Genomic DNA, 16,180 nt, shown 5'->3' on the forward strand with positions numbered 1-16,180 from the left:
TTACCTCTTTATCTCCCTCATTTACTGTGGCATCCCCAGCAATCCAAAACATTTGATCAAGTGCATCTTGTGTTGGCAAATCCTAGTGGGCCAGGCGTACCCCCCGTCAGTTGGGATTACATGAGATAATACAAAGTGTGGAGCCCAGGCTCTGCTTTAGCATCGTTCAAAAGAAAGTGTTCTTTGCACTCTAGCAGGGGGAGGGCGTGTTCAGTTGACACCCTTCCTCCCTGTGGTCAGTTGGTTCAGTTTAGCCAGCAGCTGGCGAGCGCGTCTGCTGCGGGCCACACATGCAGAGGCCGGGGTGGGCGAGGATTCAGAAGTGAGCACGCTGCAGTGCCTACCCCCGGAACCCAAGGTTCCCAGTCACCTCGAATGTGGGGTACACTGCGCTGGGGCTCAGGGGGCACAGATGAAGTGATTATTTCCAGCCAAGGGGTTTGGGCCGGGAAGGAGGCGTGCTAGAGGTGGGTGGAGGGGTGGAGAGGATTGCATCAGGTGCCCACCCGCCCCCCCCCGCACCCCCCCGCACCCCCCGCCAGCGTGGACAGCTGCCTTGAAGTCGATACCATCTGTTGAGATTTTCACTTCCTGCTGAGATGGTAGTTATTACAAACTTGTTTCTTAACCTTTCTCCTCTCCAGTTTTTCAGCTGTGTCCTGAATTGCCCTCCCCCAGTTTCCTGCTATAGAATAAGTTCTTGGTGACAGAATGAAAGAACCCTCCAGAGTTTCTTGCTCTCTGGGAGAAGTCCGACCACTTGTTGCAAACTCCCATGATGACGAGAAGTGACTGGTTTGCAGGATTTGTTTGCTTGTACCACCTGTTTCACCGGCAGCTTTTTCAGAGGGGCGTGCGGGGGCAAGGGGAGCTCAGTGCTCCCACAGAACTTGACCCACTTCTCCAGCCTTTACCATTCTCTGAGGCTCAAGTTCTGTTGCTGCGCCCAAGGCAGGGATCGCTAATCAACCGCGCACACTTTGCCCCTGGAGCCAAGACCTGCGCTTAGAACTCTCAGCCCAGCACCCCGCCAGCCCTTCAGAGTTGAAACCTCTGCCACCCTTCTCAGTAGAAGCTGTCATGTGTGCTTTTCCTCTTGAGACCAGAGGGAGAAGAGAGAAAGCAAGAGCACAGGAGGGACATTGAGATGCTCCTGCACAACCCCTCCTCCTGCCTGGCCCGAAGCCACGAGGGGTAGAGCAGGAAAGGGGTGTGGTTGAGCCCAGGGGTGGGGAGGATTTCCCTGGGCCTGGGGATCTCCAGGACAAGCCCCTGCTCCTTTATGGGTTTCAGTTTCCGGTCGCTGCAGGCCTCCTGCGTGTGTGCACCGCGGGGCTGTTCTAAGTTGGGACCCTTGAAGCGGGAGGCAGGTGTGCTTGTTCTCCCTGAGCGTGTCTGGAACAGCACCCATTGGGGGCCTAATTACATGCCAGGCGCTCCTGTGGGTTGGGTGTGATACCCCCCTGCCCAGCCACCTGGGGGGGTTGAAGCAGTGATAGGCTGGCGGTGGACCCGGCTAGAGGACTCCAGAGCCACTGCTGCCACTGTGGAGATAAGCACAGAGCAGGTGCCAGGCCCCAGCTCCCTGCGCAGGGCTTCTCTTTCTCCATTCTGGGGCTGCGGTGGGTGGGGGTGGGGTGGGGGGAGACACAGGGTGGGGGAGGGTCTTCCTTTACTTCCTTCGCCTTTGTTGCCACCTGGACGGCACCTGCTCTTTGTTTCCATTTTACCTGAACGCTCCCTCCTCCTTGGAAGCCTTTCTGGATTAGTCCTCCTGTGTGCTCCCGTCGTCCCCCAGCTCAGATGCCTCACATCCGCTCTGTTAGGGCACCAGGCTTGCCAGCAGGCCCGTCCCCTGCCAGGCTGTGGGCTCCCCGAGGGCAGGGCCCCGCCCCTTGCACACACCCTGGACACCCTCACTGTTCCCTCTCGGTTTTGTTGAGCTGGTCTGTCTTTCTGCATTTCCTAGATTTGAGGACAGAGGTCTCGTCTATGTAATCTGCCACCACCACCTGACCCCCAGTAGGTGCCCGGGAAGTACTGTGGTGTAATGAACAAAGTGAAAGGCTCCCCTTCTGCCCTCCCTGCCTGCCAGGCCCCTGCCCTGGGGCGATGGGCGTCAGGCCCGGCTGACTCGGGAGCAGTGATTCCCTGAGGCCTGCGGCGCTCACGCCCCGTCGTGGCGTCGGGGTCGGGGGTGGGGTGGGGTGGGGGTGGGGGCTGCTGGCTCCCCTGCCCGCCTCTCCCTGCCCTCACGGGTCCTGGCAGGCTGCCACCTGCCGCTGATGCGCCCACGCACTGTCTGACCCTCCTGCTCCCCCGTGTCCCCCAGGAGGGAGGGACCTGGTGGAGCCCCGTCTGGCAGTGGGTAAGGGCTGCCGGGGTGTGCCGCCCGCCGCGGCCCTGCCCTGCCCGCCCGCCCTGAGTGTGGTGGGTGGAGCAGAGTGGGGCACAGTGGCTACGGAGACGCGTGATCCCCAGCCCAGCTGCTTGCTGGGACAGGGGACGGCCGCCCCCCCCCCCCCCCCCCCGCTGAGCTCTCTGGGCATGCCCAGGGCTGCAGGCGCCAGGAAACCAGGCTAGAGCCGCCGCCTGGCGAGGGTGCGGGGCAGCAGGATGGGTCCCGTGGACCTGGTGGTGGTGGTGGCTCCACCAGCCCCGCATGACGGGTGTCCCCACCCTGCTGTGACCCCGCACACTGCGCTCTGGCCTGAAGGTGGTGCCGGCCGTGAGCCCCGGGCCCTCCCTTGCCTGCCCATCAACAAAAATGTTAACTTCTGCAAGGAGCCCAAGGAAGGGAACGCTACAGCTGCTGATTTGTAGCTTCAGGATCCCTCACCACCATAAAATAGGGTTCTTTGCATCAACCCCAAGCTCGGATGCTGCTGCTTTGCTGGGAAGAGAGGACAGGACAGCCCTGAGCCCCTCTAGGCATTGAATTGTGAGGATAGGACCACCCTCCCTCCGCATCCTGCCTAAACCTCTGAATCCTTCTTCTCCCTCCCCCTCCCTCCCCCAGATCCCCACTGCAGCTTGGTCATGGTGTGTAGTAGGCCCTCAGTAGACACTGTTGAATAGAAGTGCGCTCCTTGGGGCAGAGGAAAGGAGCCCTAAGGCAGAGCTGAGAAATCCTGGCTTCATAGACCCAAATGGGGACGCTGCACCCCTGTGATGTTCCTCTCCAGGCCTCAGTTTCTGTATTCCGTAGATAATCTGTGAGGCGCTACCGGTTTTCTTTTTTCTTTTTTAAAATATTTATTTATTTATTTATGGCTGTGTCGGGTCTTAGTCGCGGCACGTGGGATCTTTCGTTGCGACGTGCGGGCTCAGTAGTTGCGGCGCACAGGCTCCAGAGCGCGTGGGCTCCGTAGTTGTGGCGCGCGGGCTTAGTTGCCCCGCGGCATGTGGGATCTTAGTTCCCCGACCAGGGATCGAACCTGCGTCCCCTGCGTGGGAAGGCGGATTCTTAACCACTGGACCACCGGGGAAGCCCCCCTCTGCTGGCTTTGAGTGCTGATTCTCACCACCCTCTGCTGTTGGCTGGCGTGGTATGGGTCCAGCTTGCCATCCCCCCGCTGCCCCTCTGCTTGCTGGTGGCCTCACCGCAGACGTTCTTCCCTAGAGCCCAGCTTTAGCTGCTGGTGACGAGGCTTGTATTTACCACGGAAAATGGTTCCTGAGACACCATCTATGGGCAGAAGTTCTTCCCAGAGGAGACGAATGTGGTACCCTGCCCGTGCTTCTGGAGCTGCCCCCACCACCTTCCTTGGTCCAGGGGCTCAGCGCAGATGCTTCCTAGCATCAGAGCAACCCAAAGGGAGGGGGGCAGGTGTTCTCGGGGACATTTGAATTGTCCTCCAGTCCCATCCCTGTGGGTTTCCCCTGGCCCTTCTGGGACGTGTGGGCACTTGGCTGTCTTCAGAGTTGGCAGCCCTGACTTAGCGACTGTAAAGATGTGCTGTGCTTCTCTGTGCCAGCACCCTCAGCCCACCCTCCCTCTAAAGGAGCCAGACATCCCTTAGAGATGGTCCTCCTCCTGTTACGGATGAGGGTGTGGCTCGCAGAGGGACCGAGGCTTGTCTGAGGTCACACAGCTGGCAGCTTTGCCCTCACTTGGTGTTTGAGTTTCCAGGTGTTCCTTCCCACATGTCTCTCCCTCCTGGGTCAGCTCAAAGGAAATATTTGTTTTCCTCTCTGGGAACAAAGGCTGGGCTTGGTTTCTTTCTGTGAACGCAGCCTTGAAGAGAGGCAGTCCCCAAGTGTTCAGGGGTAGGGAGTTTTCTGACTCTCTGGGAACCGCAGATGGCCCGGGTTGGTGGCCTTAAATCACGGGGTTCTGAGACTCGGTGTGGCCTCATTAGGGGAGCCGGTGCTCCTAGGCTTGTGCGGACCTGAGCTAGTTTCAGGCCCAGGGGACCCCAGGCTTAATTGAAACGAGGTGGAACAGATGGGCTGAGTCTATCAGCAGCTTTACGTGACAGTCTCTTAACATAAAAGCACTTCATTACCCACTCATTTCGCCGGGGCTTCCTGCCCGAGTTGGAGGGAACGTGGCGGAAACGAGAGCCCCTCGTCCAGATGGAATCACAAGCACGTGGCCTGTGGGCCCGTCTCTGAACAGGCGGCCGAGGATAAATCATCAGGCTTACGTCTCCGCTCAGCAGCTAAGTTAAAAAAAAGCGTTCTCCTGGCTGTAACATCGCAGAACGTGGGCTGTGTCGCTGCGTTGGGGGTCAAGTCCCCGTTGCTCTCAGATGGGGTAGCATCGAGGGAGGCATGATTGGTTGGGGGTGGAGGCAGCAGGCTGTCACTAGGGAAGGTATGAGACAAGCGGCGTAACTCGAGAAAGTGCCCCGGTCTGTGGTCTCGGGGAAAGCTCACCAGCCCAGAGCACCCAACCTGGCCTCCGTCTGCATCCCGCCGTTAAATCCCGTTAACCAGCGCGTTGTGCTGTGGTTCCCTCCGATTGGAAATCCTAGTGATTCTTGTCCTGACCACCTCACATGATGTTGGAGGAGGGAAGAGAGAGGGGACCCTCCCTGTGTTTGGGTGTGTGTTTTTGTTTGGGCCAGGGTGTTGTGGAAGGGAGTTCAGGAACCCCTCTTGGCCAAATCGAGGTGGGAGTCTGGAGGAGTGCTAATCGATGGCAGGAGTAAAAGGCCTGTGATGTGCTCAGAGACCGCCAGGAATACCACTCCTGACTTTCTGGGTCTGTCCGTGTGCGTGTCTCAGCCTTTCAGAATCCCAGAGGCACCTCAGCTGTGTGAACCTTAGCTGTGCGGTTTCTGCAAAAGTTACGGCTGTGGGGTTTGCAGTGTCTCCTCCTCTCTCGGGGCACTGGAATAGACGCTGGGGACATTGGCATACGTGTGGTGGCTTTCCCATCTGAGTCACGTCTACTGTTTAGGAATTTTAAATTCCCCTTGCTTTGCTTTGTTTGCTCATAAAACTATCACATTTGGCATTTTACAGTTGGAAAGCCTGGCATATTCAAACCAGCATTACAAATTCACTTTGAGATGTTTGGAACTTTGGTTAACATCTACAAGCTGTGGGATCTTCAGGCACATGGTGGCCGATTTGGCTAGGTAAAATAGGAGGTAACTTAACAGGGGAGTAAAGTAACTTGTAGTAGTGGAGCAGAGTAGTTAGTTTTCAGGACTTGGTCCCCTTGTTCATGTGAGAAAGAGAAGACACCACTTCCAGAAAAGAGACTTGGAAAAGAATAAAATCGCACTCAGTAGAAATTTTGAGGAATATTTTCTGATCTTTCTCATTTTGTCAGCTGTCACTTAGCTGCTTTCTGTTGCCTGTGCGTGGGGAGTCACTGGCGAGGCAAAATGTGAAAGTGCCACAGAAGTGGGCCGGTGAAACATTAGGAGTTGAGGGGAAAGAAACTCATATGTGATTAAGGGCATCAAGGATGGCTTCATGGAGGAGGTGACGTTTTTGCCGAACTTCGGAGGATGGCTGGGATTCTGACTGGTGGTGATCAGGGCCAGTGATGTGTGAGGACGAAGGAGCGCCCCAGCGGGAAATGCAGAGTATGTACAGTGCGCTGTAACCAAAGTCTTGACTTGCTGGCCACGCTTAGCAGCTAATACATTTCCTGGCTCTCTCCTTCACCTGTGGGATTCTAAGCATTCTCCGCAGCCCAGCTTAGAAGCTGCTGCCTCCGAGACGTTTTCCCAGACTTGCCTGGGCAGTTTGGCTGTGCTGCTCTGACACCTGTCCTTTTGTGCTGTGACTGTCTGCCTCCCTGCCTTTTCCGCCAGCTGAGAGTTCTGAGCTCACAGCTAGGCCGCTCGTATGTGTTTTTGAGTATCTGAACCCCAGACTTAAAGGTGTGCTGGGTGCACACGCAAAGCTTTTATTACTTGTGTTACTGATTCTCAGTATTGGATAGGGCTCTGTGTTGCTTGGGCTGTGTGGACTGCACCTTTTGCTGTCTGGGCCATCCTGATCTCCTTGGCAACCGTGAGCATCATCTTCCTCCTGGATGCCTCGTGTGGGTGTTTGTCTTAACTTCTCTGGGATCGCCCTCTCATTTCCTCTGTATTAACAGCTCCTTTTCAAACTCGTGGAGGGTCATTCCGTGCACCTAAACTCAAGGCATTTAGCAGCGTTTATTCTTCCTTCCTGGCAAAATGTCGAGCCATAAAATTCATTTGGCAAGAGAAAAGGATTTCTTCCCTTTTCGTCGTGAAATCATTGTGCTTAATCCAACAATCCCAGTGTTTCCAATGGAAACTGAAGATAATCTTTGCCACAGACACACAGAGTGTTTCCACCCTGCAACTTTTCGGGACCTTTCCTTTCTTCCACCAGCGGAGAAAGTGACCTTTCTTGTTTGAGCATGCACAAAGGTTGACATAAGCCTTGGCACGATTTTAAGCCTTTTCAGCGAGGCCCCTACATTGCCTCAGGCGCTGGGTGAACTTCTCCGGGATCCCTGAGCCTCCGTTTTCCAGGGACTGGTGCTCTGGGAGCCCACCCCTTCCCCCAGGGCCTCCTGCCTCAGGTCCCAGCGCAGGGCCCAGGGCTGTAAGCCAGCCTCTGCCCTCATCCCTCAGTTCTCCTGGCTGGCATCTCTTCTTCCCGGCCGACGGAGGCTTTGCAATTTCTGATGGGGGATGCTGGAATACAGTTTGATTGGGCGGGTTGGGGGGCGGTGATTAAAAGAACCAGTAATCCACGATACGTTGTGAATTGTCTCAGGAGAGAGGCTTTTTTTTTTCCTTTCTTTTTTTAGTGGATCTGTCATGTTCACGGTTCAATATCTGGTAAATAGATGCTGCTGACATTCTTTGTGGGAAGCCATGCCACAGGGTTAAAATAGTTTAAGGTGTTAGAACCACATTACAGAATCTTTTTTAAATGTTGGGAAAGCTTGCTCTTGTCCTGATCACTGTAATAAAGAGAGTTCTCTCATTTTAGTATATTTCCTTTGCGGGTTTCTTCTTTTTTAACATATCTTTAATTTTCTACATTCAGTTAGGTATCCTTTTATTCATTGAAGCGTTTTTTGCCCTCTCCCTAACCCGGATAGCGGCCGTATCTTCCATTACCTAACCATCTCCCGGTGTCAGTCTGTGGCACAAGTACTGAAGTGCTGCTCCCTTACACACACCCCGTCATACTTGGATTTGTATTTTGAAAGTGGGTGTTTTAGAGCCTCCATTTAATATTTCTGCTGTTGACAGTTTTGTGGTGAAATAGACAGCTTGCTAGGAGTTTAGGGTACACACACTGACTCTCAGAGGTAAGTTGAGGGGGTTGGTTTTGGGGGGGGCGGAGCTGAGTCCTCCTGTTCCAACCAAGGGAGGAGTTCCTGGAGAAAGCACGGCTTATCTGAGGGCTTCCAGGACGTTCACTGCCATGGCTCCGTGGGTGCTCTATTTATAAGTCCTGGATAGAGACTGGCTAGAAAGGAATTCGGAGGCCCATCTCCCACAGGGACTGAACAATTTGATGGAGACAGCTGGGCGACATGCAGAAATTGAGCTTCACCTGCAAAAGCCCCGGGAACCGCAGGTCACCTCCGGCCCGAGGGACAGACCGGGCGGAGGGCGGCATCCAGGCTTGTCCTGGGGTCCCTCCCAGCTCCCTCTGTGCGGCTCCCAGCCTCTGCCTTCCCTCCCCCTGTCCCCCTGCCTCTCCCAGAGCCCCACCTCCAGAGGGCAGTGACGGAGCCCCCAGATCTTGTTATCTCAAGACTTAGCACCACCTGCACGTGACGTGCGGGCACTTGGGAAACCTCGAAGCTTCCTTGGGAGGAGTGAGGTTTGAGGGAGTTTGGGCGGGAAGGAACATTTAGGCTGGAGCGCTGGCCTGTGTGAAGGCCGGTGACCCGAGGGATGCCGAGGGCCCAGGTGACCCCCGGAGCCAGCTGGGAATCACAGCCTGGGCCCCATATTGGGTTTCTGACATGTGGGGAGCCGTGCTCACCAGCAGGGACGAGCGTTTGGTATCGCGGGTTCAGTGAAGCCACGCGCCTGGCTGCTGGTGTCGTTTACTCTCGGGGGGCTGGGAGGTCCTGCCACCACCAAGGCCACTTGCTTAGTTGTAATCGCGTGTGAGTTCTGCGCGTGGCCTGGTGCCCCTGGAATCTGCCCTCCCCCTCCTGCATCTTCCTTCCTGCCGCTGGCAGAGCTCTGTCACCTGTGAAGCCTGGACTGGGGCGCCGCCTCCCGTGTCCTGGATTTTCCCCACTGGGTATGTTTGTACTTGTCATGAGAGGATTCTAATAGGAAGGGAGCGTCTTCCTTCCACTCGGCTTCCTGGTTCTGTTCTGAGAGCCTCTCTCCACCCGTGAGCCCTGGGAGCCAGTGCCACGGCCTCGAGACGGCCCCTCGGCACTCCCCGTGTCCCCCCCCACCCCTCCAGGTGGCCTCTGGAGGCTCCAGACCAGGAAGCTGTCAATCGAGGGCAGTCTGAGTCTCTGGGCTTATTGACACTGTGTGCAAAACCGGATGCAGCCCCTGGGACCCCCAGCTGGGGTGCCAGACGCTTCCTGGAGAGTGTCCTGCCCGTCCCATCCCTCCCCCAGGTGTAAGGGCCTTGTTTGTGTCAGGACAGCCCCGGGAGGAACTTCGGAGTCGATAAGATCCTAAATTTTAGATTTGCAGCCTGGGTGGGGTCAGGTGGGTTCTTTCCCCTTGTACTTGCAAAGCGCTTTCTAGCCCCGACCCCCTTGCTACATGAGAATCCAAGGACCACCACCCTGCTCTGACCTACTTTTGTGACTTTTCTTTTAGTTTGTTTACGGTGGTTAGCAATGAGGTCCCTCCAGGATGCAGTTAGTGCACTTCCGTTTATGAAAAGGAAAATCTGGGGTTTCCCCAGCATCTTATACTAGGATCTCAGAGCAAACCTAAAGCAGGTGCACGGAGGAGAGGGGACGGGGGTACAGAATCTGCTCTGGATCTCGGTGCTTAAACCCACCCCCAGCCCTGCCCCTCCCTCTCCGCAGCCCAGTTCCCTGTGGAGGGCAGGGCTCTCTGGGAGGGCTGCACCCCAAGCCTGACTTCCCTCCTGCCGTCAGCAAGGATGGGATGAGACAAGAGGCCGCAAGGCTCGTGTGTGCCTTTATCCCTCGTCCTGGCCTCGGGATGTGACAGCGTCCTTTGTTTCTGCCTTTGCGAAGGCCCGGGTGGCACCAGGAAGGCTTGTTGGCAAATTTGGGGGCTACACAGAACACACCTTGGGGCCTGTGCTCTCTGTCCCCACTCCCGCAGCCGGCCGGGGTGTGACCAGTGCCCGCCGAGCCGGCCGGGGTGTCAGCTGCGGTCTCCACAGTGGCTTTCTGTTCTGAGTACCAGGCAGGAGAGTCCACTCGTCAGCAGCCTCCTCACGTAGCCGGAGGACCTGGCCTGTCGCCCTGGAGGCCCCACCACCCTGAGGGGACGCCTTTGCTCAGCTTTCCTCGGGGACTCCCCTCGTCACCAGCGTTGCAGAGCACGGCAGCCACTAGCATGTCACATGTGGCTGGCGGGGCCTCCAGATGTGGCTAGTGTGAGTGAAGAAGTGAATTTCTAATTTATTTAGATTTAAAAGCTGACACTGGATTCAGTTACTGGAAAATTTTTCAGCGTGTTTGGAACAACTTTGGTATGCGACTCTGCTTATTCAGATCATGTTTCCAACGACAGTTTAGCCTCTGAATTGCGATGTGCTGTGAGTGTAAACTACACACTGGATTTCAAAGACTTAGTGTGAAAAAAGAATGTGAAGTATCTCATTCATGGTTTTATGTTGATTATGTGGTGAAACAATATTTTGGAAATGTTAGTTTAATTAAAGTATATTATTTGTATGTTGTCACTTGTTTCTTTTTACTTTTCTAAGGTGACTGCTAGAACATTTGAAATTAACGTGTTTCATGTTGTATTTCTGCTGGCCAGCTCTGACCTTGGTACTCACACCCTTGAGCCTGTTTTTGCTGGAAATGTGATTGATTGGTGGTCCTTTGTGGGGAGCAGTTAAGGTCTCGGGGGTACCTTTGGCCCCCAAATTTTGGATTAACTTTTGGGAGGCCCATGATGTTTTGAGAGGAACACATCAATGAAACATTGTTAATAAAGCATTACTTCTTAATTGTGCAAGTGATACATATTTCTTGTGGGAAAATTAGAAAATACTGATTAGACAGAATTAACCATCCTGTTTTCGAAGGAGAATACGTGGATTTTCCAGCAATATTTTCTAGCAATGTTTCCAGCAGTCTTTTGCTTAGGTGATCATAAGCATAAAAATACCACTTTGCATTGTTGCAGAGACCTTCAAGATAATTTCTCATTCTGTATCTCCTTCATAAACGTGTGCATCCTTCTTCAAGCACCTGATAAATAGGGCTGGTGCTCCAGACAGTTGGACCATGGCAGAGGAAACCAGCCAAGACTTCAAAGGGGACTGTAGCTGGTTGGACAGTGATAAGAAGGGAATCTTCTAGAAGTTGGGCTGAGCACTTGAGTTTAGTGTCGAGGCTGGATAGGGACTCCATGACAGAATGGTCCCATCTGGTCGGGAGTCCTTCCTTTTGCTAGAAGTGGATTTACCTGATTTTACTCACAGTGTGTGTTTTGCCCCCAGGGAGGGACTGTGGAATCCTTTGGTGAGCTCATTCAATTGAGAAACAGCTTTCTCCCCCGTTGACTTTTCCAAGCCCTGAAGGAGAGCTGAGGCTGTAAAGCCACTCAGACTCTGTCCAACACTGAGACGTGTTTGAGAAAACATTGGCCATCTCTGATGCGGTGACACGTGACCTCAGATAGTAAAGAAAGACATCCTCCAACACTGAGTGCAGAGGGGCCGGTGTGTTTGGGAGTGGGGTACTCCTCCTGGTTTAGCATCCCCTCCCCTCAATTTCTGGTGTGGCAGGAGCCATGGAAAGGTGATAGGGAGGGTGGCTCAAATCATTTTGTACATTCTGTGGAGGCATTGGCCTCTCCAGGCACGCTTGCCTAGGCCACCATTCTCAGGATTCAGAGAGCTCTGAGGTGTCCAGCTGGGCCCTGTGGGATTAGCCGATTGTGTTAATTGTCCCCTTTTTCTTTATCAGTGCTGGTTGGCAGTGTACTGAGTACAGAGATTCATCACGTCATCAGTACGGCGACTGCTGAAAAAAAAAGTCGTGTCTCAATGGAAACATTTTTTTGTTTTAAAGGCATAAGAGGAGCTTTGTTGGTCGAGAGTTTCTATAGCGACCACTTTTGTGAGACCAAGAAGACGTACGAATCCTACTACCTTGCTTGTCTTCTGTGAAATTAGATTCTTTTATCTTCTGATTTGTGAAAAGCAAGGCACATCTGGGCAGGGAAGACCAACGTGCCCTGAGAATTGCTCTGGGAAGCACGGGTGGTGGGTCGGCAGCCTCCAAGGAGAACTTTGTTAGCCATCCCTACCTACCCCAAGGGGACGTGGCCGATGGCTGCTGCCTGGGCCTTCTTTCAGAGGCCCTTGGTGTGAGGGCAGAAGGCAGCTCACTTCCCGTGTGCCCCCCTCTCTGACGGGCACAGAGTAGCTGTGATTTATCCCTCCCACAGGGAAGTCACTGCTGAAAAGAGAGAGGTCTCACTTACAGCCTGTACCAAAGACCTGCTGAAAGCTGTGATCCCGAATCGTCAGCTTGTAAAGACGCAGTAGCATCCCTTTAATCTTTACTCTGTGTTTTTTAATTGCACAAGCAAACCATACCATAAAAATAAAGACATCTTTTGAAAAGAGACTCCTAATCTTGCTAATCTAGCATCTGATATATCTTCTTTTCCCCCAAGTCTCTGTACACACGCAGACCTAATTTTTATTTGGTAATAATCAAGGCGGAAGCGCAGTTAGCTTTTTTGACTTTTCGTTTATTGGTATCTTAACTATTCCTTCCTGTTCTATAGTGTTTTCCTAGTTACTGTTTAATGGCTGTCACACCCATCCAGCAATTTGGTAAAACTGTAATTGTCTTAATCAGTCTTTATTTTGTTTTCTGTTCTTAATGGTATCCTTTTCCCTTTGTTTCTGTAGGAAGTTCTCCAGCAGCTGATCGTAATGAATTTGCCCAATGTCTTGATGATTGGCAAAGACCCGCTGTCTGGTGAGTGAAAGCCACCCCCCCGACACACCACCCCACCCCCCGTAGAGCCTGGGCAGTGCCATCGGCCCTGGGCAGCTGTCAGAGGCAGAGCTCTGGCTGCCAGCTTGGAGCCAGCACAGTGAAAGCACATGATCATTCGGGTGTGATTGTAAAGGGTGGGTTTATTACCCTGAGGCATCACGCCAAGAGCACATTTCTTCCTTAAGAATATATCCTCTGACCCCTGGGATTCGAGCACAGAGGCAGGCGAGGCCTCGGGCTTAGGGGCCCCGAGTTGTATGGTGGACTCCCAGGGGTCTCTCCTCACACCATCGTGGGGTGTGGCCTCTATTGGCAGGAAGGAATCTTTGGAGGGAGCTAGTGTCCCTTCCGCTGGGATCCTGTGCTGCTTTATTCCCCCCATGGTAGATCTCACCGGGACATCCTGTCGTGTGTCCGTTTTCACGTCTTCCTCTGGTCTCTGAGGCCCGAGTGGGCGAGGTTCTAAGTCCTGGTCTCAGACACCCGGTGTGACTTTGAAAGACTGAAATGTCCTCCTGGACGCCTTCCAGAGAGCCGGAGCTTAGTTCATACCTGACAGTTAACACACTGGGTTGGTTACACAGGGTGATCGATCTCCTCCCCTCCACATCTGTGTGCGTTCACCTGTACCCATGGCTCATGGATGACAGCTTGCAGGCCCCAGGGACAGAGGTGCTCGCTGACTGGAACTTCCCTGGTTCCCGTGGGGACCTTGTTAGCCTCCTGGGCTAGGTGTGGAGTCAAGGAATGCAGGAAGGATCCCACACATTAGAGCCTTTTGCAGAAGGAACTGAAGCTTCCCTCTGTCGGCACCTCCCCGCCCTGCTCTCCCTGGAGTCTGGCTGTCCTTGCTCCTGTCCACGTGAGCTCAGTTGGCTGGAGAGCAAAGGAGAAGTATACCAAGTGACCCGCCAAGGACATTTCTCGTAGAGGAGCCCTGGCCCTGAGAGCAGCAGCAGCTTCTGGGGCCACTGGGTCGAGGGCAGCTGAGAGCATTTAATCACTGTGCTCGTGGAGGCGGGCCTCCTGGGTCCTCCTGGGCCCCACTTCCCTTTCCTCTACGGGAGCCAGAGGAAGGGAGTTCCTTGACCTCCTGTTCATCTTCCGCGCCGCTGACCCATGAGCGCCCCCAGCCTTACGCATTGGCTCTGCAGAGCGCACCCAGGCCCACCTGGTGGCCCCTGGCGGTGAACAACCTTCCCACTTGGTGCGTTAATAACAGGGAGCCCTTGGTTCACGCCACCCCCAGCTCTGCCTTAGGGCCCTTTGTTTACTGGCTTTATTTCATGCTTCCCCCAGGTCGAGGACTCAGATGCAGCCCTGGGCTCCAGGGACAGTTGGGACTCTTGTGTTTCTGCGGTAACATCGGGAAAGTGAGGGTCTGCCTTGCTGAGCAGAACTGCGCTGCTTGTCCTGACTTATTTGAGGGGCAGATGTTAGAAGAGGGGTGCCCGAGAGGTTGGTGGTTCAGGCTTGGTTCTACTATTCCATCTGCGCTAGAGACAGCATCGTAAGATGAGGAGAGGGAAGCAGCAGAGCAGGAAAGAAGGACGCTCCCTGCTTGAGCCTTTGGTGAGCCTACCGTGTGCTGGGCATTGGACACGTGTTTAAAGATGGAAAGGAAAATGTGCTTCTGGGGTGTGACCTTGCCATCCCGTTTATAGATGAGAGAACGGCAGCTCACAGAGTTGAAGTGACAAGCCCTCAGTCACTTAGCCCATGAGCAGAGGGGCCGATTGGGAATTTGCTCCATCCAACCCACGAGCCTGAGCTCCGGTCCGTATCACACACGGACAGGTGTTAGGTTGAGCTGTAGGCGATTGCCAGGGTTCAACCGTTTGACCTACAAAAATGACGGTGGCATGTGATTCAATCTAATACTAACCACGTCCTCCTCCCCCACCCAGGCAACCTGTCACCCCATCACCCCATCACACTGCGTAGTTTGCCACCTTCCCCTTGTCAGTGCCCCCCCCCACCCGCTGCCATTTGGAAGCCTGCCCTCTGGGCACCCCTTCTCCGGGAGGCACCTCTACTCGCCAGAACCCTGGCTCCAACCCACCCCCACCACCAGCCGAGTCTCTGCTCTAGCCCCTTTGAACCACATGGGGCCAAGAGACTGTCCACATGCAAGGAACCCGGGTCGTACCTCGGGTCTGGCGCTGGACAGAAACACCTGCAGAGATGTGGACGCTGATTTTTTTAGTAGCTTTATTAATGTATAATTTGCATACCATGAAATTCACTTATTTTAAGTATACAATTTAGTGATTTTTTTACATAAATGGACAGAGTTGTACAACCTTCCCCAACAATCCAGTTTTAGAACACTGTGGGGAAGCCGCTTTTAAGCTGACAGGTGAATTGCCTGCCCTCTGGTCCCCAGCACCATATAGAATCGGCGCACATCAATTGAAGAGGTCCTGGCCCCAGTTCTGATGGAGAAGTTGGAGAGATGGGATGGGGGAGCCCTGGGAAAGTTAAGGATGAGAATCCCAACCGCTGAAGCAAGCTCCGAAGGCCCCTGGCAGGCAGGGCCTGACTGACAGCAGCTTCTGCGGGCTCTGCTGAGAGGGGCGGGGCCGCCTCCCCTGAAGTCAGGGCTGGAGGGATGAGAGCTGGGCGCACGCACGCGTGGGTTTTGACAGGAGTGTCGGGGGACTCCGAGAGCAGAGGAGGTTGGCAGGGGAGGTGCACCAGCGAGAAGACGCAAACATGAGTGCCAGAGACGTATTTGTGGAATAGTGTTTTCTGTTTTACATTTTAAAAATAGATGCGTGAGGCATTTGGGGTTTCTTTTAAAATAAAGAACAAAGTCGGTTTCTTTCTTGTGGGGCGGCTTTTTTTTTTTTTTTTTCACGAATTCTGCCACATGGCTCAGGAGCATGCACTGTACTGTTATTTATAACATTTCAGTTTTTGGTTATTTTTTGTTTTTGGTAAATGCACCTCAGTGGGGACACACACAACACACACACACACACACACACACACACACACACACACACACACACACACACACACACACACACACACACACACACACACGGTAACACTAAATGATCCCAAGACACCAAGCATTTATCCCCCTTTCTCTGACCTAAAAATGGAAGCTGTCATGACTAATACTATTAAAAGATTTTCTGTATGTCTATCCTCCTGCACCCATCAGACAAAAAGATGTTCTCTTTTTTCCTACCCTGGATGGGATTCAAGGAGGGTTTAGTGAATGTGAGAAAACCCTTCATGTACTTTAAAAATCCATCCTCAATGTCTGCCCTCCTGGCCCCCAGTGCCCATCACATTTCCTGTTTGTACCTCGAATGACCTCTGGACTTCCTCTCGGACTGTGCGTGATTTTATAATCATCTCCCTAGATACCCGTCCGCGGGGAAGCGTCTGTCCAGTGCCTCGTTACCGTAGATGCCGCTTCTCGGAGCCTGGCCTGGGGTCCTGTAGGACCCTGCTGTAACCCTCCCTCACGTCCATACAGTGACGTGTAGCAGAAGAGCCTTCCCGGTGGCAGGGCCGTGTGTGGACCCCCAGGACTGGAGGTTGTAGGGTGTCCTTTGT

At 53.9% G+C, this 16,180-nt stretch overlaps 1 protein-coding gene across 5 annotated transcripts in view; it reads left to right on the forward strand.

Moving 5' to 3' along the window:
- Positions 1-16,180, forward strand: part of CCDC88C (coiled-coil domain containing 88C) — a 124,838-nt gene that overhangs the window by 37,664 nt on the left and 70,994 nt on the right. For all 5 annotated transcript variants that reach the window (XM_059059318.2, XM_067027891.1, XM_067027892.1 and 2 more), the window contains exon 4: positions 12,517-12,586. In XM_059059318.2, the coding sequence (XP_058915301.1) occupies positions 12,517-12,586 (70 nt within the window). The remainder of the gene's footprint in view (positions 1-12,516; positions 12,587-16,180) is intronic.

Source organism: Kogia breviceps, chromosome 3 (assembly GCF_026419965.1).
Source record: "Kogia breviceps isolate mKogBre1 chromosome 3, mKogBre1 haplotype 1, whole genome shotgun sequence".
Lineage (NCBI taxonomy): Eukaryota > Metazoa > Chordata > Mammalia > Artiodactyla > Physeteridae > Kogia > Kogia breviceps.